General features: G+C 40.9%; 3 protein-coding genes and 1 non-coding gene across 7 annotated transcripts; 3 read left to right on the top strand and 1 right to left on the bottom strand.

Moving 5' to 3' along the window:
• Positions 1–633: 633 nt before the first annotated feature.
• On the top strand, positions 634–5,330 carry LOC133887406 (putative disease resistance protein RGA4). 3 transcript variants are annotated; one of them, XR_009903553.1, is made up of 4 exons: positions 634–3,972; positions 4,310–4,423; positions 4,528–4,595; positions 4,698–5,330. XR_009903553.1 is itself a non-coding variant. In XM_062327346.1 (2 exons), exons 1-2 carry the CDS (start codon positions 771–773, stop codon positions 4,366–4,368), a joined length of 3,261 nt encoding a protein of 1,086 aa, XP_062183330.1. In that variant the 5' UTR covers positions 634–770; the 3' UTR covers positions 4,369–4,519. The 3 variants fall into 3 exon arrangements, 1 of the variants encoding a protein (XP_062183330.1); XR_009903554.1 differs by having other exon boundaries at positions 4,544–4,595; XM_062327346.1 differs by lacking the exons at positions 4,528–4,595; positions 4,698–5,330 and having other exon boundaries at positions 4,310–4,519.
• Positions 5,331–5,520: 190 nt separating this feature from the next.
• On the bottom strand, positions 5,521–5,603 carry TRNAL-UAA (transfer RNA leucine (anticodon UAA)). The gene has a single exon. It is a non-coding gene; the product is annotated as a tRNA-Leu (tRNA).
• Positions 5,604–6,503: 900 nt separating this feature from the next.
• On the top strand, positions 6,504–11,831 carry LOC133886751 (F-box/LRR-repeat protein 4-like). Of its 2 annotated transcripts, XM_062326565.1 has the most exons (9): positions 6,504–6,944; positions 7,487–7,753; positions 8,145–8,551; positions 9,098–9,120; positions 9,193–9,283; positions 9,588–9,780; positions 10,042–10,118; positions 10,467–10,617; positions 11,283–11,831. In XM_062326565.1, the coding sequence occupies exons 1-9, from the start codon at positions 6,624–6,626 to the stop codon at positions 11,577–11,579; spliced, it is 1,827 nt and encodes a 608-aa protein (XP_062182549.1). In that variant the 5' UTR covers positions 6,504–6,623; the 3' UTR covers positions 11,580–11,831. The 2 variants fall into 2 exon arrangements, with proteins under 2 accessions (XP_062182549.1, XP_062182548.1); XM_062326564.1 differs by having other exon boundaries at positions 9,098–9,283.
• A 313-nt stretch (positions 11,832–12,144) lies between these two features.
• Positions 12,145–13,173, top strand: LOC133887116 (uncharacterized). Its single transcript, XM_062327039.1, has one exon. It carries the CDS (start codon positions 12,333–12,335, stop codon positions 12,990–12,992), a length of 660 nt encoding a protein of 219 aa, XP_062183023.1. The 5' UTR covers positions 12,145–12,332; the 3' UTR covers positions 12,993–13,173.
• Positions 13,174–23,107: the final 9,934 nt, after the last annotated feature.

Raw genomic sequence — 23,107 nt, forward strand, 5'->3', positions numbered from 1 at the left:
CACGAATTAATAAATGAGCTGCACGTTTTTTTTTCAAACTTACTCTGCATGAAATATGATGCAAAGGATATTATTTTTAAAAAAAAATCATAGAAGTTCTTATAATTGTCTCTAGTTTTTTTAGAATTGTTTCTGATTTTTTTTAATTTTTTTGAATTTTCGGGGGTGTTTTTGCATCAAAACCGAACCTTTGGTTTTTTTTTTTCAACAAAACAACTTTTAGGGCGAGTCAAAATCCAAGTGACTTTTTGGTGGGGGGTTGCATTTTTCCCAAAATTTTATAACTTTTGGAGCAGTGTACTATCAATGATGATTTGTAGAATAGAATTGTACTAGTCAGAACTCAAAGGCAGATTATGTCATCTGTTATTCATGATGTAAAAGATAGAAGAGGTGAATCACGAGTTAGCATAAGTGTAGTATCTATCTTATTGATGTTTTGTATAGAAATAATTTTTTATATATATGAGATTTTATAGTGGGGTAGTCTATTGATCAATTTTAAAGTATACTATATCTATAGTGTAGTAAATCTTGGCCACCCATTTATAATCTGGTGGATGGGAAAAAGTAAACTGCCAGTTGCTGTAGCGTCTGTGACTTTTCCGAAGTCAGAGGATGCTGATCCTTGGAATCCACACGCGCGCACATCACCAGTAGCACGGGGGAGACCGGGTCGGAGACGGGAGAGAGCGCCATGGAATGCTCCCCCCGGTCTCCTTGCTCGCCAAGCGCTGCCACAACTGATTTCAGCTCACGCTCCGCCACTGATGGAAGGTACAGATCTGAAAATAGTGCTGGACATGCTGCTCCAAGAGCGCATGGAGAAGAGGTTCCGGCTGCTGCGCGCCGGCACCCTGCTTTCGGAGCTGCGTTCCGCGGTCTCGTTCGTGCACAAGAGGGCCACCGTCTCCAAAGGGGTCAGCCTGCGGCTCACGTTCAGCGCCCGGTCCCTGGCCACTCCCCTGCGTGAGCTGCTCGAAGCATTGCTGCTGCGCACGGAGGTAAAAGCACAGGAATGGCGCCAGGTGCCTGCCGTCCTGTACAGGTACCTCGACTTCCGCTCCAACACCATCCGTGATCTGAGGCAGTTCTTACACAAGTTCAGCTCTCTGTGCGCCATCCTAGAACCTAATAGTCGCTTAGATCGGTACTGGAATGACCGTGCTCCTCTTAGCATGGACGCCCTCCAGGAGCCCATGGTGGGGAGATCAGAGCTGCTGGATGAGATGGTTAGCATCTTGCTCGCCGATAGAGCCGGCCACCGTCAGCTGTTGATGATGCCCATCGTAGGGGGTCCTGGCGTTGGAAAGACCCGACTAGCCACGGCCATTCTGGAAGATGATAGGGTCTGGCACGGGTTCCGTGTGCTGCTCGGGGTGTCTGTTGCACGGGATTTCAGGCGTAAGGGGCCGCAAGGGAGTCCTGCAGATGCTCTGCAGTATTGTTCTCCAGAAGCCGTGGAGATGGTCATTCGCCACAAGCTTATAAGTGGAGGGGATTATTTGATTCTTCTAGACGATGTGTGGAGTGACCATGAAGGGGAGTGGAAGAAAATAGGCGACATGATAGACGCTCTGCCTCCGAGAGGCCGCGTAGTCCTCACCACCCGGACTCCTGACATCGCCTCCAAGCTTGCCAACTTTACAGAAAACACTAATACTACCAAGACCTTCTACCTGCAGCCTCTGGGGCAGGAATTCTCCCCCTCGTTCGTGGCTAGATGGATAGCCACACGCCACGGTGATTGGCCTGCTGAGGTTGTTAGAGAAGCTGGCACCAAGATCGCCGATAAATGCGGCGGCATTCCCTTGCTGTTGGACCGTGCACGCAGAGTTTTTTCTCAACCGCCGAACATGATGTTATGGCAAGGATTACTGGAGAACGCTGGCAGCAAGATTCATCCTGGCATGCTCTGGCGAGAGCTACCGGCGTACATTGATCGTCTTCCCTCCGACGAGTTCTGGCAGCGATTTCTGTGGCATGTCCATGGAGAAGTAGTCTTCCAGAGTGCTGCTGCCAGCTTCCGTCATCTCCCAGCTGACTTGCAGAGTTGCTTCTTGTATTGCTCAATGTTCCCTTTAGACTATGACTTTGATGTCGAAGAATTGGCTGATCTTTTGGCAGCCCAAGGCTACATACCACCCATAGTGGCTCAATCCCTACGGAAAGGATTTCTCCAGCAGCTCCTTGACGAGTGCTTTTACCCGCTGCAAGAACATAAATATGGAGACAAGCCTACATACAGGATGCACAAGGTGTTGCACATCTTTGCTCAGTACAATGATTGGGAATTTAGTTCCATTATCAGAGTTGATCAGGCAACTCAGATTGCTTCTGAAGCTAAGGCTCAAAGTACTTTTCGTATTCAACGTGCCTCATTAATTGTTCATCCTTCAACAGCATCATTTCCAACAAGCTTGCATGCATACAAATATTTAGGTGCACTGATATTACTTCAAGGAGGACCAATGTGCCTATCCGAGCAGCCTCGATGTGAGATCACCGAGATTCCCCAAGTGCTTTTCCAGTCATGTAGGCTCATACATACCTTGAGTTTCAGAGCTACTAAAACCAGGGTGCTGCCTACTAAATTTTTGGAGCCCGACCAAGTGAAATATCTCAACCTTTCGCAGACAGCTATTGAGAACATCCCGAGCTCCATCTCCAGGTTGACGTCTCTTCTAACACTTGTACTATCGCATTGTCACAAGATCCGAACACTGCATCCAAACACAACCAAGCTCACACTGTTACAGAAGTTGGACCTTGAAGGCTGTTGCAATCTTGTCAAACTGCCTCGAGACATGGGTAAAATGAAGAGCCTCGAATATCTTAATGTTACTGACTGCTCATCGCTCACTCAGCTGCCTCGTGGAATGGGCCAACTGAAAAGCCTTCAAATGCTATTGGGGTACATTGTTTCCTACACTGATGGAAGTTCAATGTCAGAGTTGCAACCATTGGCAAACCTCCATAGGCTCAGACTGCAAAGCCTTGAAAAGGTTTCGGACCTTACAGATGTAAGATATGCAAGCCTGCAAAACAAAACAAAGCTCGAGTCATTGTCAATGAGGTGGAATATGGATGATGCAAATAAGGCCACACTAGCGTATACAGTACTTGAATCTCTTCAGCCTCCCCAATGTCTGAAAGCATTGGAGATCATTTCATATGAAGGGAAAAAGCTTCCATCTTGGATGAAAGGACCTGAACCATATCTCATGTCCCTAGTAGAGATCAAGCTAATAAATCTGAGATCATGTAAAAGAGTATTGGATCCACTGGGGCTACTTCCATGTCTGAAGATAGCTGAGATAAGTGGAGCTGAAACTGTCTGCATTGACCATGACAATTCCTATGGCCATAAAGGCATATTTCCCTCACTGGAGAAACTAACTTTCTCGTATATGCATAACCTTGAAGTCTGGGAACAGGCGCACCGGGCAGGTATGTTTCCCCGTCTTGCAGAATTGGCAATCATCCAATGCCCAAAATTGAGAGAATTGCATATGGAGCTCCTGTCAGTTGAGAAGTTGATACTTTGGATGAACAACAAGATGCTGTATGACCTGAAAGGAGCCCTGCGAGGTGTGGCCAAGAGCCTGAAGCATATATCAATATCTTTTAGCGAAGAGCTGCTAGCTTCTTCAGACTGCGAGGGTCTGCAGGATCTTGGTAATCTCACGAAGTTGGAGATATGTGGGTGCCACGAGCTGACATGCCTCTCACAGGGTTTTCAGCATCTTTCATCCATGAGAAGCTTGACGATTGACAACTGCAGCAAACTGGAGACGTTACCGGATTGGTTAGAAAACCTACCTTCTCTTCAGAGTATGCGCTTATCAGGCTGTCCTCTTCTGCGTTCCATTCCTGGAGGCTTGCAACAACGTCCTGGTGTCATCGTATATGTTGAAGACTGCCCCAATCTACCAGAACAACCATTTCCCAATATTCCAGCACAACCATTAGGTATCTCCACACTTGAATGCTTTCTTCATGAGAGTTATGTTTTTAAAATAATAATAATAATTTCTTTAGAATGATTAATTGAGCAATTTTGATGGCAACTGTTATTATCATAATTACTTTGCAAAAAAAGCTTGCAGTGCTGTTATTTGGTTATTTTTGTAGTAAAATGAATATTCAGTCATCTTGATCTTTACAATTGCATTTGGTCGATCATATCGATGAGTGTATTTCACCTCCAGGAAATGACATGGTATTTTATTTTTATTAGCTTTCTCCTTTGCTATATTTGCACTTGGGCCATGCAATTTGACGTGCTTTTAACTTATTTTCATTCTAGAAAAACCTGTTGCGACTCGAGTCAACAAGGGCAAAGAAATCGTCATCGAAGATGATTAGGTTTCGATGTTATTTTAGTGCTGCACATGAAGACTAATTTCTGCAACCGTTGAAGGTGGTAAAAGAAAACCTGAACTCTGATGATAAAAGATAGGCTAGGTAGCTACGAGCTATGTTTATTGCTGATATCTTCTTGCTGATGCTATAATTTTTTTTCAGGTGAATTTTTGTTAAGTTGAAGCAGGTGAGCAGAAACAAGCACTAGTGAAGTTGGTAGCTTGCAAGAGGTTAGCGAATCCACTGTTTCATATTAGGATTTTTTCAAACCCAGTTTTCTTGTTTGCATTGCTTCAAAATCACTATTCATCATCTGGCACGGTAACTCGCAGGATGAGAAAGGTAAGAAAGAAGAAACCAATCAGCAGCACCGGGCCGGAGAGGGCATAGCTTATACCGAGAAGATGGCCAAATGGGAACCTCCTGATGTAAGGCTGGGCGAAGATAAACATTGATGACACTTTCTTTGAAGATGGTCTTACGGGATTAGCAGCGGCAGGGTGCTCCGATAACGGCCTGGAAAGCGTTGTTTCTCAATGCAAGCGCTGAGGAGGTGTAATTGGAAATGCTTGCATGCCAGGAGGGCATTGCGCTTGCGACAGAGTGGATTCGCTGGCCAGCGATCCTGGGAACTGATTGCATTGCAGCTCGATAGCCCAGCTCCTATGAAAACCGGTCCTCCATAGATCGCAGCAGCACTTCCTCCTCAAGGACTGCATTTTATCGGCAAATCAGTTGGTCATGAGCTCGCTCATTTGGGGAGATGTACTTGCTATAGTGCGGTGTGGCAGGAACATTCCCCTCGTTTTAGAGCAAATAGTTGTTCATAGATTGTACTTCTCCTATTGAGTAATTAGCAAGGTTCTCTCTTCCTAGAAAAAAAAAAGTGGTGGTTTATGACATTTTCTATATCTGATCGCTATACACAGCGAATCATAACTTCATCTATAAAAGAATTGCACCTCACGTCGTTTCAAAAAAAGAACCGCACCTCACCTGATACACATGGGCTATTTATTTGGATTGCCTAACAAGAAGACAAAATATCCTCTAGTTTTCCTAAAAGGAAAACCCTTTAGCTTGTTATGTCCAAAAGATCCTACTAATTTATTTAAGTTTCAAATTAACAAGTTAAAAAGGTAAAAAACAATATGGTGCTGGCTGTGGGGTTCGAACCCACGCGCACTTCAGTGCAGAAGATCTTAAGTCTTCCCCCTTAACCACTCGGGCAAACCAGCTGAATCGTTTGTGTACACGTGAAATGAATTATTAACTAGAATACCTCTTTTTCCAACCGTCAAGTTACCGCTGCTTTGCATTTTCGTCCGCCTGGCATTTTCCATCTTACATCAATACCCTCACCGAGGAAGCAGGATTTTTCTTTTTTGAAGGAAAGAAGGCGGATTTGTGAAGGCACCGTTACACAAAAACGCAAACAAAATTTGAGGTGGTGTTTGGTTCGAAAGCGCAAACACAAACGAAACTTGAATAAGCAAACACACAATTTGTTTGGTTCAATATGGTGATAGAATTTGCTCGGAAAAAAAAATGGTGCTGGAGTGGAAAGCCATTACCCTGTCTGATCACAAGAACTGGAGATACATCGTACGCTGATGTGAAAGACTGAGATCAAAGAATTATTCTGGACTACTAGAAATCAGATAATTATTCTGGACCAATCGAAGCTAAAAAGAACAATTTGTTTTAAATACTATTTCAAATGAGATAATTCTCCGTGTGTCACCGAATTTGCTACTTAAAAAATCATAGTCCCTTCCATACCATCACTTAATTTTTTACTATCACTTAGTTTTTTCATCCTCTATGTGCCACTGTCATCGCATCCGTTACGACGGTAATAACACATAGAGAATAAAAAAAACTAAAATGGTGATATAAAAATAACCATAATTTTTTAGTGAAAAATTAAAATTTCATTAATATTCAGTGGCACATGGAGAATTATCGCATTCCAAATCACTGAACCAAACAGCAAGTGGAAGAAAAGAATCCTCCAAAATTTGGCAATCGAGTCTTTCAAGCGAAGAAAAAGAGTTTCTCACGTTATACGAGGACTAAACCGAAAATACACCTCCAACTACATAAGCGCGCGAGCACGCGCGGCGCGCACACTTGCGCGGCGACTCTTTCGCTCCGCCCCCTTCAACTCCTCGAAACCTCACACCAGCACCCGGCGCCCACCGCTTCCTCCCGTTCCTTTCCCCACCCACACCTCATCCCTGCGGCGGCGGAGGGCGATGAGGGGCGCCGACCTCATCAACCTCGCCCTCCCGGATGAGCTCCTCGACGACGTCCTCCGCCGCGTCGGCGCAGGCGGCGCCTGCAAGCGCGACCTGGACGCCTGCGCGCTCGTCTGCCGCCGCTGGCGCCGCCTTGAGCGCGCGTCCCGCCGCTCCGCCAAGCTCGCGGCGTCGGGGGAGCGCGCCGACGAGGTTCTGCGGCTCGTCGCGGAGCGGTTCCGCGCGCTCGTCGACGTGTCGGTGGACGAGCGGCTCACCGTCGGGTCCGGCGGAGCCGGCGCCGGCACCTCCGCCTCCGCATCCAGATCGCGCCGCCCGGTGAGTTCCCCCTCGATCTGGCTCTAAATTCGGTGTACTGCTGGTGCTATCCCGTACGCGAATTGAGAGAAATATTGTGTCTTGTGGCCATAGTATGGATCGGGATCGTTAGAAAATTTAGATTTTGGGTTGTTCCTACATCATATTTGGGAGAAACTTCGCGAATGTAGAGGGTTTCTAGAGGAATGAGCGCTAAATCCCTGGAGAATTGTGGTATTTTCCCAATTTGGATACTTTTGCAGGGGAACTATCACTGAGTACGGGTAATGCACTTTGATCAGTACAAGGGATCACGGGTATTTGTTCGGTAACCAGCTTCCATGATGCCCCTTGGCCGCCGCTGCTGCCTTGCCAGGCTGCTATAAGTGGATATAACTTTGCTGCATAAGATTAAGACATACCAACTTAATTTAGTGGCATTCTTGTTAACTTAGCCTTGTTGCAATACACCAGCCTTATTCTTTAAGAAAATCCTTCTCAATGGCAGTTAACTTAGCCTTGCTGCAGTACAATAAAATACTAAATACTTATCTTGATTACAGGTGCATAGTACTTGCCCATCTCGGCGCCGCAGGAGGATGCCCCTTGTGGCAAATTTCACAGTTCAAATATCCCCATTCCCATTGGATCAGCCAGTGGGTGATGATGGGACAGAGCGCAGTTGTTTGACTGATGTTGGTTTAACTCATCTCGCCAGGGGTTGCAAAGGGCTTGAAAAACTAAGTTTGATATGGTGTTCTGCCATATCTTCAACGGGCTTGGTGAGAATAGCAGAGAATTGCAAGAATTTGACTTCATTGGATCTCCAGGTAATGCTGTGTTATCTTTTCTGCAGCTTTTGCTGTGTGAGGACTTCGGACTTCCTGAACTACATATTCTTTCTTCACCCTTGGATACATAAAACATTAGTACTATGTATAAATGGTGAATATCCAACGTAGAATATATGTGCAATATGGTATGTCCATTGGAACGGTATCTGGAAATTTCAACTTTAGCGTTTTGTCTGGTGAAGTTGTAATTATTGCTTTTCCTTACTTAAAGGAAACGACTTATCTGCATGGAAAATTTGCAGTAGATATAAAGGTCCTTTTATCTTGTTCCATCCATAATTTGGCACTCCTCCCAATCCGTATATTTCTTCTTATGTACACCCAATAGCTATTTTTGGTCAAAGCTTGAAGTAAAATTTTAATGCAGGCTTGCTATATTGGAGATCCAGGACTTATTGCTATTGGGGAAGGCTGCAAGCTACTTAGTAATTTAAACTTGCGCTTCGTTGAAGGTACCACAGATGATGGCTTGATTGGACTAGTAAAGAACTGTGGGCAATCACTGGTCTCTCTTGCTGTTGCAACTTGCGTTTGGATGACCGATGCATCCTTGCATGCTGTTGGATCCCACTGTCCTAACCTGGAGATCCTGTCACTGGAATCAGACCGTATTCAAAATGAGGGAGTAATATCTATTGCTAAAGGATGCAGACAGTTAAAAAATTTGAAGCTGCAATGTATTGGTGCTGGTGATGAGGCCCTAGATGCTATTGGTTTATTTTGTTCACTTTTAGAAAGCTTGTCACTCAACAACTTCGAACGATTTACGGACAGGTAAGTGTATTGCGCTCTCTAATCTAAGTTACATATCTAAATGCCTAAAGTCCAACTTTGTTTTTAACTAAATTTCGGTTTGGATTTTTGTGCTAGGGTAAAGATCTTACTTTATTCTTGACATAATTCCCATCTTGATGTGCATTGCATTGTGGCATTGCTTACTACTCTCTTTTTTTTCTCTGGATAAGAACAGTGGGGGAGGATCCTAGTAATAAATATAACAATGATTGGATACTCGAAGTTCTGTGGACGAAGATTATTGGGGCTAACAAGCCCCAATGATACAAGAGCCAACAAGGCCAAAAAAAAACACAAGAATTACAAGATAAATGAGATAAGAACAATAAGAACCAAAGGACATAGAGCTCATGCAAACCAACTAGGATATTAGAAATCCCTAATTACTGTTTCTGATTGAAATAAGTTTGCTCAATTGGAGATGCTGATCATCCGTTAATTATTCTTGTTGCTTGCACACTGTGCTTCGGAAGTTAATTTTTATGGGTTCTTAATGATTTTCTGACCACCTTTTACAATTTGCAGGAGCCTTTCTTCCATTGCTAAAGGTTGCAAAAATCTCACAGATCTTGTTCTCAATGATTGCCAGTTACTAACTGATAGAAGCCTCGAATTTATAGCTCGTAGCTGCAAAAAATTAGCACGGCTGAAGATCAATGGTTGTCAGAACATGGAAACTGCTGCACTGGAGCACATTGGGCGATGGTGCCCGTAAGTTTCTATATATTTATTCTCCTTTTAGAACGGTTCTCCTATATTAACCAGACGTGATGCAGTTCAAGTAAGTGAAACAGTATTTTAGAAAGAAGGGACTGATTAAAAAAATATGTTAGAGGACTGGATCCATAAAGTAACTACAGGTTGGTTACCTATTACATTTACAACTAGAGATGGTCTATCATAATTTTTGACTTCAGGAAATAAAGTAATTGTTTTACAGTAGTTCTTTTAGTTTAGCTACATTGATAATTTTTGTTGCAACAATGGTATATGATCTGCCATCCTATGCAAACAGGGGCCTTTTGGAGCTCTCTTTGATTTACTGCCCAAGGATCCAGAACAGTGCATTTCTGGAGATTGGTAGAGGCTGCTCCCTTCTCAGGTCTCTTTATTTGGTCGACTGTTCAAGAATAAGTGATGATGCCATGTGTCACATAGCTCAAGGTTGCAAGAATTTAAAAGAGCTTTCTATTCGGCGTGGTTACGAGGTACATTCCATGTTCCCGATGATATGCTGCAAGCATAGTATGCATAGAGACAAATGACAACCTTTAATCTATGTTTTGGTTCTGTTTAGTGTAACTCTGCATAACTTTTTGTTGTATTTAAAAGTTTATGGGTTGTTTTAGAATTTTATATTTAGATGGAGCAAAGTAATCTGGTTACTTGCAAGACCTAGAAAACTTCAACTTTTTTCTTGAAATTTGAAATTGGTGTGTTTGGTTGATTAAAGTTCTTCTGGTATGCAGATAGGGGACAAAGCATTGATATCTGTTGCCGAGAATTGTAAATTGCTTAGAGAGTTAACACTCCAGTTTTGCGAGAGGTAAATATTATTACGCATTTACCTTGTTTTATTTATTTTTTTATTTATTATCGTGCCTATGTGTATCATCCCCTTTCTTGTTTTGCTATATTAGCATCAAGAAACAACTTGAATTAATTTAATTGTCTTGGGTCTCAGTAATAACATTGTTATTTATGTGGTATACTAGCATTCGATAATTGAAGATGTATATGGACTCGGAATATAGTGTGTTGCATCTACTTTGATTGTTTTGAAATTGTTTTATAGTATTTCTCTGTTGTGATACTGTATTTGTCATGTACATCACTTAGCGGGTATGAAGATTTGCTGACATGTCAGTGTTTGAACCTTAAACTTTCTTTATAGGGTATCTGATGTAGGGCTGACTGCAGTTGGTGAAAGCTGCTCTCTTCAAAAGTTAAACTTGTGCGGGTGCCAACTAATCACTGATAGCGGGCTGACTGCAATTGCGAGAGGATGCCCTGATTTAGTCTTCTTGGATATAAGTGTGCTTCGGGTACATCTCTTACGACTCTGAATTCCTTATGCCAAAAGTGTCCTAAAATTTAGTAAAATGAAAACTGACATCTTCTCAGTTTATTTTTGAAGTAAACTCTGTTTGTAGCGCCACCAAATCAGCTGTTTGGATTTCAAATAAAAAAATATCTCCGTTTTTACCCAGAGAAAACTTGAAGGACATTTCATGGTACTAAACTAGATAGAACCCACTATCTTATATCTAGGTTCTGGTACACAAGAAGCAACAAATAATTTGAATAGCTTGCCTTTACAACTTTTGGGGATTAAGAAGTTCAGTTGAAACATCAAAATAATGAATATTAACTTTGTCAAGAAATGTATTCTTCTGAATCACCCAACATTCAAATTATGCCTTGGAACAGTCGCCTGCATGCAAGGGACCAGCAAAATGCAATATCGTCAGTTGATGTTTAAAAGTAACAGCTCTTGATTAGAACCTGCACTCTAAAGAACCCATCAAACTCGTGATGGAGTCCCCTTATTTTTTACTTAGGGAGGGAGAGGTCTACAGTTGTTTCACACACAATTCTCCTGTTGTCCATCCATATTTAGAAAAAAAATCAATTCCTTTTGCTTTTTAAGTAGCAATGCAAGCATGCTATTGTTTCTTCTGATGACTTGTCACCTTCTCCTGACATACAGATCATAGGGGACATGGCGCTTGCTGAGATAGGCGAAGGTTGCCCCAAGCTTAAAGAAATCGCGCTCTCCCACTGCCCGGAGGTCACAGATGTTGGTCTGGGCCACCTCATCAAGGGGTGCCTGCAGCTGGAGTCGTGCCAGATGGTCTACTGCAGTCAAATCACCAGCGCCGGGGTAGCGACCGTCATCTCGAGCTGCTCAAAGATGAAGAAGCTCCTCGTCGAGGAGTGGAAGGTGAGCCAGAGGACGCGGCGGAGAGCGGGACCGGTCTTATCGTTCCTCTGCACCGGGCTTTAGCTTCAAAGGGGAAATACATCTGTGCCTTTTTATCAACTCCGTTGTTACTCAGAAAGCTTCTGTTGTTATATTGCTGCATTGTATACCATAACATCTTTAGCTCAAAAGTGTTGTTTGAACTCTTACTCAAAAGTGTTGTTTGAACTATTACTCAAAAGTGTTGTTTTTTTAACAGAATAAAATGTTGTATCAACTATTGACTCCAAAGTGATGAACCAAATAAAAACCAGCTGAATAAACCGGCAAAAGCTCCATCGCACATGCTGTGCCTTGCAAGTGATGTAAAAGCAATTCATTTGCATGTGGCCCTGTTGGCCTGCCTGTCTGAATGAAACATGGGTTTTTTTACTTCTTCCATTTTCAAATATTTGTTAACTCATCTCGCTACGTACCTTTTGTGATGCTCATCAGCTACGTTCCTTGCCATATTCCAGTGGCCAGTGAGATACTCTTCTTGCTGCTTTTAGACTGTTCCTGACGTTTGGAATTGCTTTAAGCTGCAATGTTCGTAGCGGATTGCATCCGGAAGGAATCGCTTGCTGCAATGCTGCGTTTCGTTGCCCAGGACGTCTTCATCAGAAGAAAAAAAAAATCAGACGTCTCCAGGCTGCAAGTAACGCATGGATTCTTTGCTCCTGCCGGTCTGCTTCATATTCCTTGCTCCTTGTCCACTCCATTGACTCCAACCCAAAGGCATCCAAGTCGACGAATCTATAAAGTGCTTGCTCCATTTTCGCATCAAGAATCAGACACATGCATGCAGAAATGGAGAATGGCGCAGCTGACAATTCGGCGAGGGCGGCCGGCGGCATGTGCGACCGGCTCCTGACGTTCCTGGCGAAGAACCTGTCCATGAACAGGCAGAAGGCCGTCACCGAGGGGCCAAGGAACGGCGGCGGCCACTACCATCAGGAGGAGGGAGAGAGAGAGGAAGAGGAAGAGGAAGAGGACGAGTACACCGTACGGATCGAGAGGGCTGACTTCGACCTCGAGCTCGGCGATCACGGCAACACCGCCACGACCATCCTGGAAGACGTAAGCACCGTGGCTGCGACGGCGAGTGACGAGCAGCGGCAGAAGGGAGCCGCCGCGGCGGTGGAGGAGATCATGAAGGTGAGGAAGACGGTGACGATCAAGGACGACCGGCCGGAGGATACCGCCGCCACCGGGGAGAAGGGCGCGGCGGCCGCGTTGGAGAGGAAGAAGTCCATGTTCAAGAAGCGGCAGGCCGCGTCGTCGTCGGGCGGGGGAGGGGAGGAGCAGGGCGGCTGGGCGCCGAGGAGGACTGGGCTCCGGCCGCGGATGCAGGCGGTGCTACGGGTGGCGTCAAACATCGACGAGCGGTCCTCCACTCACATCGAGGAGCGCAAGAGGAGCTTCGGCGGCAATGGCAAGCCGGTGCCGGACAAGTGAACCAGCCGGAGTACTGCTTGGCGAACGTATGCATGCATGTACGTGTCAATGTGTGTGGATTTGGATTATGGCTTAGTAATGTCTCCAATGGCTTCATCGTAATCAATCAAGTAGTACGTAATAAAACTGTGGATAATTAAGGAGGATTGATCGACAAAATAATCCTTCCGCTTTCTATCTACCTCTGTTCACGTGCTGTATCATATTTCTGCATTGCTGTCCACCGTACGTAGAGTGTCCGTAGACGCAATGAGATCATTTTACACCGTATTGTCGATTCTTAGATAGAGAAATAAAGATACCACGAGCAATCGTGGTAAGCAATCATGCATCTTACGGATTTGCAAAAACAAAAAAGAAGAAGAGAGAAGATAGCGAAATAAAACGAGACCATCACGGGCCAAGAAATGGCGACGGCAGCAGCATACACCGTAAGACGGAGAAGAGAGGAGGATGAGGAAGATGGGTTCGCTTTAGGGGTCAATCATTGACAGGTTGGTTGGAGGTCATTGAGCAATTAGACTCGACGAACACCTTTACAGTGCCCTCAAATGAATGACTGTAAAACAAACACTCGGATGGAATACTACTATCCTAATTGTGCAAAGCATGGAACGTGCAGAAGTCAGCATCGGATTGCACCGCATTCAATTCACTAAATCGTTCAAGGATTGCATGCACATGCGATTTCGTACGGGCAGCATGACTCGACGCCGGCGAGAGCGCGCGTCCCTCGCCAGGCTTATGTCCTGTTTGGCAACCAAAGGGCTCTCGCCGCATGACATGACGGTGTTGTCCGGTGCACACACCATTGGCCTCGTGCAGTGCACCACCTTTCGTGGCCTCATCTGCGGTGGGGACACCGACATCGGCGCCTCCTTTACGGTGCATTGGAACAGTTATGTCAATCAGGTCCGGTTCCCCCACAGGTTAATTACCGTTAGATATATGGACATAGTTTATTATATTTAAAAAGAATTTTAAATAAATCTTAAATACTTAACTAAATGAAAGTGATAATGTACATTTTAGTCTCACTGTGTTAGTGAAGGTACAGGGAGGCTAACTTAAATAGAGTTATCTTCTTCACCGACTAAACATGTGTGGATAAGAGTATTAGGAGAACACACGGGCGTGCTCGGTTGCTCCGTATTTTTTTGTAGTTTTATTCTTTTGCTGTATGGGCAAACGAATATATATAGAAATTGTGTTGGTTAAGAATCCGATCATGACACGTCTTAACCTTGCGGTTTTCTCTATATATACCCGTCGATCATCGCAACAAAAGATATACGCAATTAAGGTTTTGCTCCTCTCTCTCCTCACCACTGCACGTAGTTTACTACATCCCGCTCTGCCAGTGTGCACTGGCAATCGAGAGACCATATCTCCAAAACATATTGTCCTTGCGATCCCGCACCGGAAGAAGGCAAATAAAGTTTGTGAGAACGGTTCCGCGCAACTGCTCGTGATCTGCTTCATCATCGCCATCTACTGCTCGCGATTTGCTTCCTGTTCACCGTTGCCTTCTGCATTGTCATCACGGGGGCTTCGGTGTCGCTCGCTATTGATCGGTATATTTGCTAGAATTAATCTTATTTTAATCATGATGAGCAGTACTGCGTCGTTAATGTTATGAAGTATATTAGACATGTGTAGTTATGTTATATACGTGTCTAGGTTACACTCTTGTTACAGAATAATAATGAAACATATTTTTTGTTTATGATTTATTTAATAATTAATTTAAATCTAAAATTATGTATTTATTCAATAATTACCTATTAGACGATAGGATGGGGATGAGGATGGGGCCGATGGGTCTACAAATAGGATATTTTAAGATTTAACAATCAATACTAGCCCACGCGGTACACATTTCTCTAGGGACGATGTGGATCGTCATCTTGCTAGTGTCTGCTATATATTCAAGCAGGCATGCGAAATTCGTGCACCTGAGCCAACGACCAGGCATGCATGTGCCTGGTTTACCTAGTGAGCCTGACGTTCATAAATCGACAACCAACCCCATGACTGCGGTTTGAGTGTACAGTGAGAGTAGTACGAATATTTCCTGTTACTAAAAAACTATTTTTTGAACACGAGTATTTCTACATACGATTCCTTTGAAAAATCATCTGTAAAATTAGCGAAGGTTCGCTGTGGTTATAGATCGTCTATAAAAATATATTTTTCACAAGCATTTCTTTATACGAATTGTCTCTAAAAATGTGATGATTATCACAGGCGGTTAATATAAGGAACCGTCTGTGTAAAAGTTTATTTTCACATGCAGTTTTTTATGTGAATCGTATGTGAAAATGAGTTATTTCTACAGTTTGTTCGCATAAGTAACCGCATGTGAAAATAAGTGATCAGTTATTAAAAAAAATTATAACTTTTTTATATGAATTCGGATGAGGATAAACTTTATATGAAAATTGTAGATCTCAAAACAAACGATTATTTAGACATATAAATGACTTCAAATGAAAAACTTTTTCAACTATAACGTTGTAAAAATAAAACCTTGACTAGAGACAATGTGGCTAAAAGGATGAAAGTTGAGGATGCCTCTTGTCTTTTCTGTTGCGAAAAAGAATCAGTAATTCATCTTTTCTTTGAGTGTGTGGTTGCCAAGTCCATGTGGAGCTGCTTTTCTGAAGTGGTCAATTTGCAAATAGGTAGCAGTTATGAGTCCATTGCTTCCTTATGGTTAGACAATAAGAAGTTCGCTGTGATTAATATGATTTCTGCAGCAGCTCTATGGTCTATTTAGAAGCTAAGGAATAGTTTGTGCTTTCAGAATGGTGTTTGATGCAGCATGAAGGTTCTCTGGAGGAGGATGGTTTCTATACTCAAGAGTTGGAAAATTCTCTGTCCTACTCGATGCCTCTCGCACTTCGAGCTGGTGCTTTGCAAGATGATGGAAGTCCTTTCAAGACCAGAGATGGTGCTTGGCTGAGGAGTAACTCTCCGGAAGGGGCTGGAGCTAGACTCGTGGCCTGTCAGCTACGTGCAGTGGAGCTGGGGACTCCCGGGCCTAAGAAAAAGGAGGTGGCAAAGGGTGGCTGTGAGCAGATGAATGAAGAAAGTGTTTAGCTTCTGTCTTTTAGCTGAAAAAAGAGTTGTAATTGGTTGGCTACGTAGTCACCTTTTGAGCAAGTTTTCTGAACTGTGAATGTTGGACACAAGGCTGTAAACGTTTTGGTCTCCCTTAATGCATTTGGTGACCGGGGCTTGGCCCTTGAACTCTAAAAAAAACTATAACGTTGTAAATCTCATCGAGGGATACAATTTTTATATAGAATTTGTGCTCATCTGATTTAGTATGAAAAAATTACGAATTTTTTAAGATACGTTCTGTATGTGAACTGCCTGTGGAAATGGGTTCATGGTCTTTTTTGTTTTTTAATAAAAAAATATCGATTCGGAGATCAATTATTACAGGTGATCCGCTTAAGAAACCGTCTGTGAAAATTGATTTCTACAGACAGTTCGCTTAAGGAACTGCCTGTGGAAATCAGTTTCTGTAGGTGGCCCGCTTCAGAACCGCCTGTGAAAATATATTTTCACAGGCGGTTCCTTAAGTAATCCGTCTATGGTAATAAATTTTTATATGCTGCTTTTTTACGCCTGTGTAAATCGTCCATTTTTACAGGCCTTTGATTACATACAGATACGCTAAACGTCTGTAAAAACAAGTTATCAATCGTCTCAAAAATAATTTTTTTATAGTACGTCAAAACAAAGAGATCGGTACAAATATAGAGCCTGATGAGACTAATCGCTGTGAAGGACGCTTACACAATGTTTAGATTTAGAAGTAAGCAGCAACATTTGTATTAATAGTAGAAGATAAAAATTTGGTAGATTTAAAAACATCTTTTTAGGTTCAGCGAGCGTTTGAAATTTGGTACTGTCAAGAGCTTTAACAAGAGTGAGTGTATTTATCTTATAATGAGCATACAGATTAAAATCTAAACATTGTTTACATGTGCTTGTTTCAGATGAATCTAAAATTAGGTTTAGATTTTTTTATTACTTTAAAAGAATTCTAAAGTTTATTTTAAGTAATTAACTTATTTAGAAAGAGTTGGGTACTAGTCACAAGTAATATTTATGGATTTCTTTTATTTACGATAATTAGAGTATGAAAAAACCTCATGAGTAGCCATATCATTAGCTATATGAGAAATTCTAGCATTAGCATCATACAAATTTAATTCAATAATTGAGCAACTAGAACAAGAAGTTGAATTAAACAAATCAGAAGTTGAACAACTAGCATCTTAAGTTTATTTGCAATTGTACACAATATATTTCTTATTCTTTTCAATTTCATCTTTAAGTTCCTCGCTAGTAGAAGCATGAACATATCTAAGAGAAATAAGCTCTAAATAAATTAAGTCGTATAATTTGCAAGCATCAACATTAGAAATTAAAGTTTTAAGTTTTCCAATTTCATAATTAAAAGATTCAATCAAAATATTATGCTTCTTAATTTTCTTGTTTCTTTTATCTAAGAGTGTACCAAGACGAACAACTATATTAGATAATTCATCATATGTAGGTAACACCTCATTACCATTACTGTCAAATTCATCCTTGGTAGAGATTTATTTGTTGCGTGCTATGAGACATAACCCTGTCAATTCACGTATCATCTTAGCCTTTTATGTAGTGTCATTTTCGCTGCTCTCCGAATCAACATCGCTCAAATTAACTTGATCAAGTGACAAAAGAACTCGATGCACCATATTGTGATTTATAAAGCTCTTCTTCGTCTTATCATTGAAAGATCACGTCCTTTTCTCCTTCTCCTCACTTGATGCTATACCTACAAGTTTAGGATAATTAAGATGCATATGATTGAGATCACCGCACTCAAAATATATTTTAGGACCTTCACTTCCTCTCTTGCTCATTCTCATATTCTGCAAAGCTTTATTAATATGAGTAGTAGAGAGTAGTGCTAAATCACTTTTAGAAATTTCTTCAAGTTGATCATCGGTTAGTGAAGATAAGAAGGATAAAACAAAATTTAATGAACAAGATTCAGAATTAGACATGTTATGTTGGAAACCAAAGCAATTGATTTATTTGGATTCTTTCTAGAAAAGATATTTAGCTCATAAGTTTTCAATTTAGTTTAAATAACATATAATATAAGTGTACTCATGATAGTAGATTATCTAATAATATAATTTTTATTTCCCATATTGACATATATAAAGCTCATAATAATTGACGTGCATTTTCAACATCCTTATATGTAACATTAACAACACATAAATTGCTAAGAATTTCATGTAATATTTCTTCAAAAATCTTGATATACATCTTTTATAGTAGATAAACTCTTATGATAGTTACAAAGTGTTTCCATATATCGTGCATCGATTTGAGATGTACAACTCGATCAAAATCGATCCTTTCTAAACCTCGTATAATCAAGTTCCTCGTCTCGCTATTCGCTCAACGTGTGGCATGTTTAGCGCCATCACTTTATTATTCAAAATCTCATACGGTTTGTAGACCTTCTCTAAATATCAAAGCCCTTTGCTTAAATATAAGCCTCCATCTTCACCTAACTCGAACATTCCGCGTGACCTCCTAATTGTCTTAACCTTTATAAACTTAATCTCCGTACTTATCATATTTACCGTTAGAACACATGTACACATAAACAAAATTAACAATCAATTTTCGAGCATAAGTCCTTCAAATTTGACTCACGACATGCATGTGCTTGGTTAACTTTGTGAGCTTGACGTTCATAAATCGGCAACCAACCCCATGACTTGCGTTGAGATTTTATAGTGAGAGCAGTACGAATATTTCACGTCAAAACAAAGAGATCGGTACGAATCTAGAGCCTGATGAGACTGATCGCTGTGAAGGACGCATGATAGCATGCAAAGTTACTGCTTTGCAGGCCTTCTGTATCTTACCAACCCGTGATATTGTACCTCTTGAGAAAATTCAGCAGCAGCTGCAATTCGACATTGACTAATTAACAGTTTCAGCATCGAGGAAACTTCAGCGGTTTAATTTGACCTTGGCACATAGGAATGTGCCGTGCGAGTTAATCTGCAAGCTATCTCTACACCTCTTCCGTAATTTCGAGTTAATCTTCTTATTCCATGTCCATGTTACAGATCACGTACAGTATCTCATGTGATGTCAAAGAGCGGTGTGGCCGCTCGGTCAAAAGCGCGAGGCCACGTGAAGCGCTTGTAATAGCATGCGTTGGAGTTTGCCGATCACGAGAGGCACAGTTGGATCTGCCGCTTCAAGCCGAGAAAATGGATAACAGAAATCCGTATTATTTAAAATTTATATTTTATTAAATATAAATATGGTAAAAAAACGCGTATCTGATTGACAGACGGATACAATTATAGATATATTTAAATTTATTTTGCAGATATATGGATATGAATATATCCGAATCCGTTTTCTCATAAATAGATATGTATAACATCCATATTCGAATATATAGAAATACTTATATAAAATATAAATATGAGTAACATAAAATTCTATTCTTTTATCTTATTCTATTACTTAATTCTTTTGATTCTACCTATTATTTTATTGTTTAGTATTATATCACATATACTGTAGCGATAAATCAGACTCCTTTATCTCTCATCCAACGGTTTAAAATTATCTATAGTTATGATATTATATTAAAAATGATCTTTGCCTTAAGGTAGAGGATCAATCCACTAAACATGTAGTTCCTTATATTGAATTCTCATCATGCTCGTATCAAATAAATTTATTATTTCATAATTTATCGTTAAACTATACGATATTCACATACAACTAAATCTAGTATGGATTCGGATGTGGATTCGTATTCAAATAATTTAATTCGTATTCATATTTAAAGATATTCAAATTCGTATTCATATTTATATTAAAATATAGATAATAGTATGAAAAATAAATTATTCAATCTGTATCTGATCGGTTTCCCTGCTCGGGAGGTGCATTCCACATTGAACCTTAGTTCAAAATTGGCTGTGCTCTGCAGTGATATTGGTACGTAGAGCCTGAAGCGATTGGTCAATGATCATCTTTTGGGTAGTCTACAGTGTTTTTTCACATTAGAAGTGACTGCTGAAAATAAAAGCGTTATAATTAGCCCCAATATGAATGTTTAAAATTCCAAGCTATTTTCCCTGCTTTTCCTACATCCATCCCAACATCAAATCTAGGAAAATTCCTCTGGTTTATAATTCTCTGATTTACATATGCATGTTAGATAATGTGATCTCAGCCAACTGAATCGCATAGTTAAGGGGTCGGTTAGCCGAACGCGCCATGATCGGGTGGTGTTGCCATTCATTGGCCCAGGGTGGTGCCGCTCGGGTGACGGCGAAGGCTGGACATCGTGCGGTGGTTGCGAGGGGAGCGTGGCCAAGAATCGCGATGCGACGCAAAGCGGCGGCGTGACAAATGGTGGCGCTGCGAAGAAGACCAGCGACAGCGAGTCGGTAGGGTCCTAGTGGTGGCACAGATCACAAAGCATATTTGCGATCGGCCAGCGCGTAGGGTTGGTGCACGCATCAACATTGACGATGACGATGAATATAAATTGAGATCTGATCTGTGTGGATTTGGGTTCTGGTACCCACTTGACTGACTTACTACACCCCGGAGTACGAAACCGTCTCCGCACTTAGCAGTCCATATAAATGGCTTTGTCTACGAATAAGGAAGCTATAAGTGGATTGAAACTTAGGAATACAAGATTTAACGTGAAAAAAATCCTGCAATGAGAAAGTAGAAAACCAAGAGAGACAATATCTATTAATTTAGTATAGGGTACCATTTATAAGAGTGAGCCATATTTATAGGCGTTGAGGATTTATATTGGACTAGAACTCTGTATGTCACTGCTACAGAAATAATTTAGTGTGACGTCCCTGTACAAACGGTTTCTATGGAGCCGTCTGTGTAAAGATTATTATAGATGGTTTCAAACAAGAACCGTCTGCAAAGATGACGAGACACGTTGGTAAGTGGTGGGACGTTTTTAGTAGAGACGGTTCCTATTATAAACCATTTGTAATATTAATACAGATGACTCGTATCTGGAGCTGTCTACAATAAAACGAATATTACAGACAGCTCCAAATAGGAACCGTCCGTAACATTAATACAAATGACTTGTATTTGGAGATATCTGTAATAAAATAGATTTCACTGACGGTGTCAAACAGGACTCATCCGTAAAATTAGTATAGACGGCTCTAAATATGAACCGTCTGAGAAAATAGCCGAGGAAGGTGGAACACTTTAGTATAGATGGCTTCAAACATGAAGCCTTTTGTAATATTAAAACAATACATCATCCACTAACTTCATATCAAAGCAGAACAATGTAGAATAGTGTCAAACAGTGCGTAAGTTTTGGAGAAAGAGACCGGCGATTTTTACCAAAATATTATTAGATTTCGGTGAAAACTTGAAGATTCATTGGCGTTTGTTACTCCAAGGTTAGTATTATATTCTAATTTGGTTTAGATGGCCTAGATTCTATTTGGAGAGCTAGCTAGATCTCTAGATTTTTGTTTCATGACATAGTATTATTCTATTCGTTAGATGATGTAGATTTGTGTTCTAATTTAGTCTTGAGAGTTCAAGTATATCTACATCAAGATTTAGATTTTTTTCATAATGATCTAGATTTTTTTTTTCAGGATTTCGTCTTATTACATGTTACAATTCACAACTCACAGCATTACAAGAGTCACAAAATAGATTAAGTTGAGGTTCAACCATCCATGAAGAGGAAAAAAAAAGTAAAAAACAATCATCCATCGGCTCTCATCATTCATCATCATCACCCAAAGCACCAACCTCAGTATTCTCATGGTCACTTGAACCATTTGCATAGGGAATATTACTCTCCTCTTTCTCTTCATTGCTAGAAGATTGAACCATTTGCATAGGGAATATTACTCTCCTCTTTCTCTTCATTGCTAGAAGATTCAAAGTCTTCTTCTTTCTCCTCTCCTTCCATAACCAAAGAGTGAGATTTTTTTGCTTTACTTGATGAACCTTTATATACTGATTTTCTTTTTTTAGTGGTGCATCAACAACAACATCATCAACACATTTTGAACCTGTGGGTCTCTATTCTTTTGGGAATATTAATTTCCACTGCAACCTCTTGTTAAACATGAAAAAGACAAGAGCATTCAATTTTCATTGACACAATCTAGTTCTTTTCTTAGAATGTACCTGCATGAATACAATGGCTCAATATTTCAGAATTATTTTGAAAAATAAACAACGCCTAAAGCCAACTGTCATAGTAAAATGCTGTTTTAAAGACTAAAAATAGGTAACTTCCCTCTCAAATGCACTCAAATTTATTTCACATGCAGAAGAACTACAAGTTAAACTTAAATTCTGATAGCCATCTTCCTAAATCCTTAGCACTAGTCCCATGTGCAGACCACCAATTCGCTACAAAGACATCAAATAAAGGATTAATAAACAGGATTGGAAATTGGCTCTGCAGCTTTAGTAAATACTAGAAAGCCAAAATACTGGCGGCGGTCGCAACTTTTTTTTAGTTATGACTATGTAAAAATGATATTATCTTTTTTTAAAAAAATTCTTCTCCGATCCTTTCTAATTATCTGTGCTTGTACACGCTAGCTCCGTACATGTCATTTGTGCTACAACGGCAAGATTATTGAGAACTGGTGGCAGTAGCATGCACGCAGTTGGAGCTTGTGGCCATGGAGCTTTTTACCTATTTTGAATAACAGTCTAGACTTAGGATCGAAGCCCCTCCACTATAGTCCTTGCTTGGGATCTTTCTACTCTTGTCCCACATTGGTTTACTTTACCTTGTGTTTCCTTTCGAGTTTGGATTGACTGTGTATATCCTAGTTATACAGAGTTCGAGAGGTAAAGTCTTATGTGATTGTTTCTTCTTGATGTAACGATGAGAATTTATAAACTTTTCATTTTTTAAAAAATGAGCGCACAATAATGGCAACAAAGTATACAAAATAGTTAAATATTTGACAATAAGAAAATGAGTAAAGTAAATGCAGCTAGCTATTTACAAATATCAGCACCTT

The sequence above is a fragment of the Phragmites australis genome, chromosome 12 (assembly GCF_958298935.1).
Source record: "Phragmites australis chromosome 12, lpPhrAust1.1, whole genome shotgun sequence".
Taxonomy (NCBI): Eukaryota; Viridiplantae; Streptophyta; class Magnoliopsida; order Poales; family Poaceae; genus Phragmites; species Phragmites australis.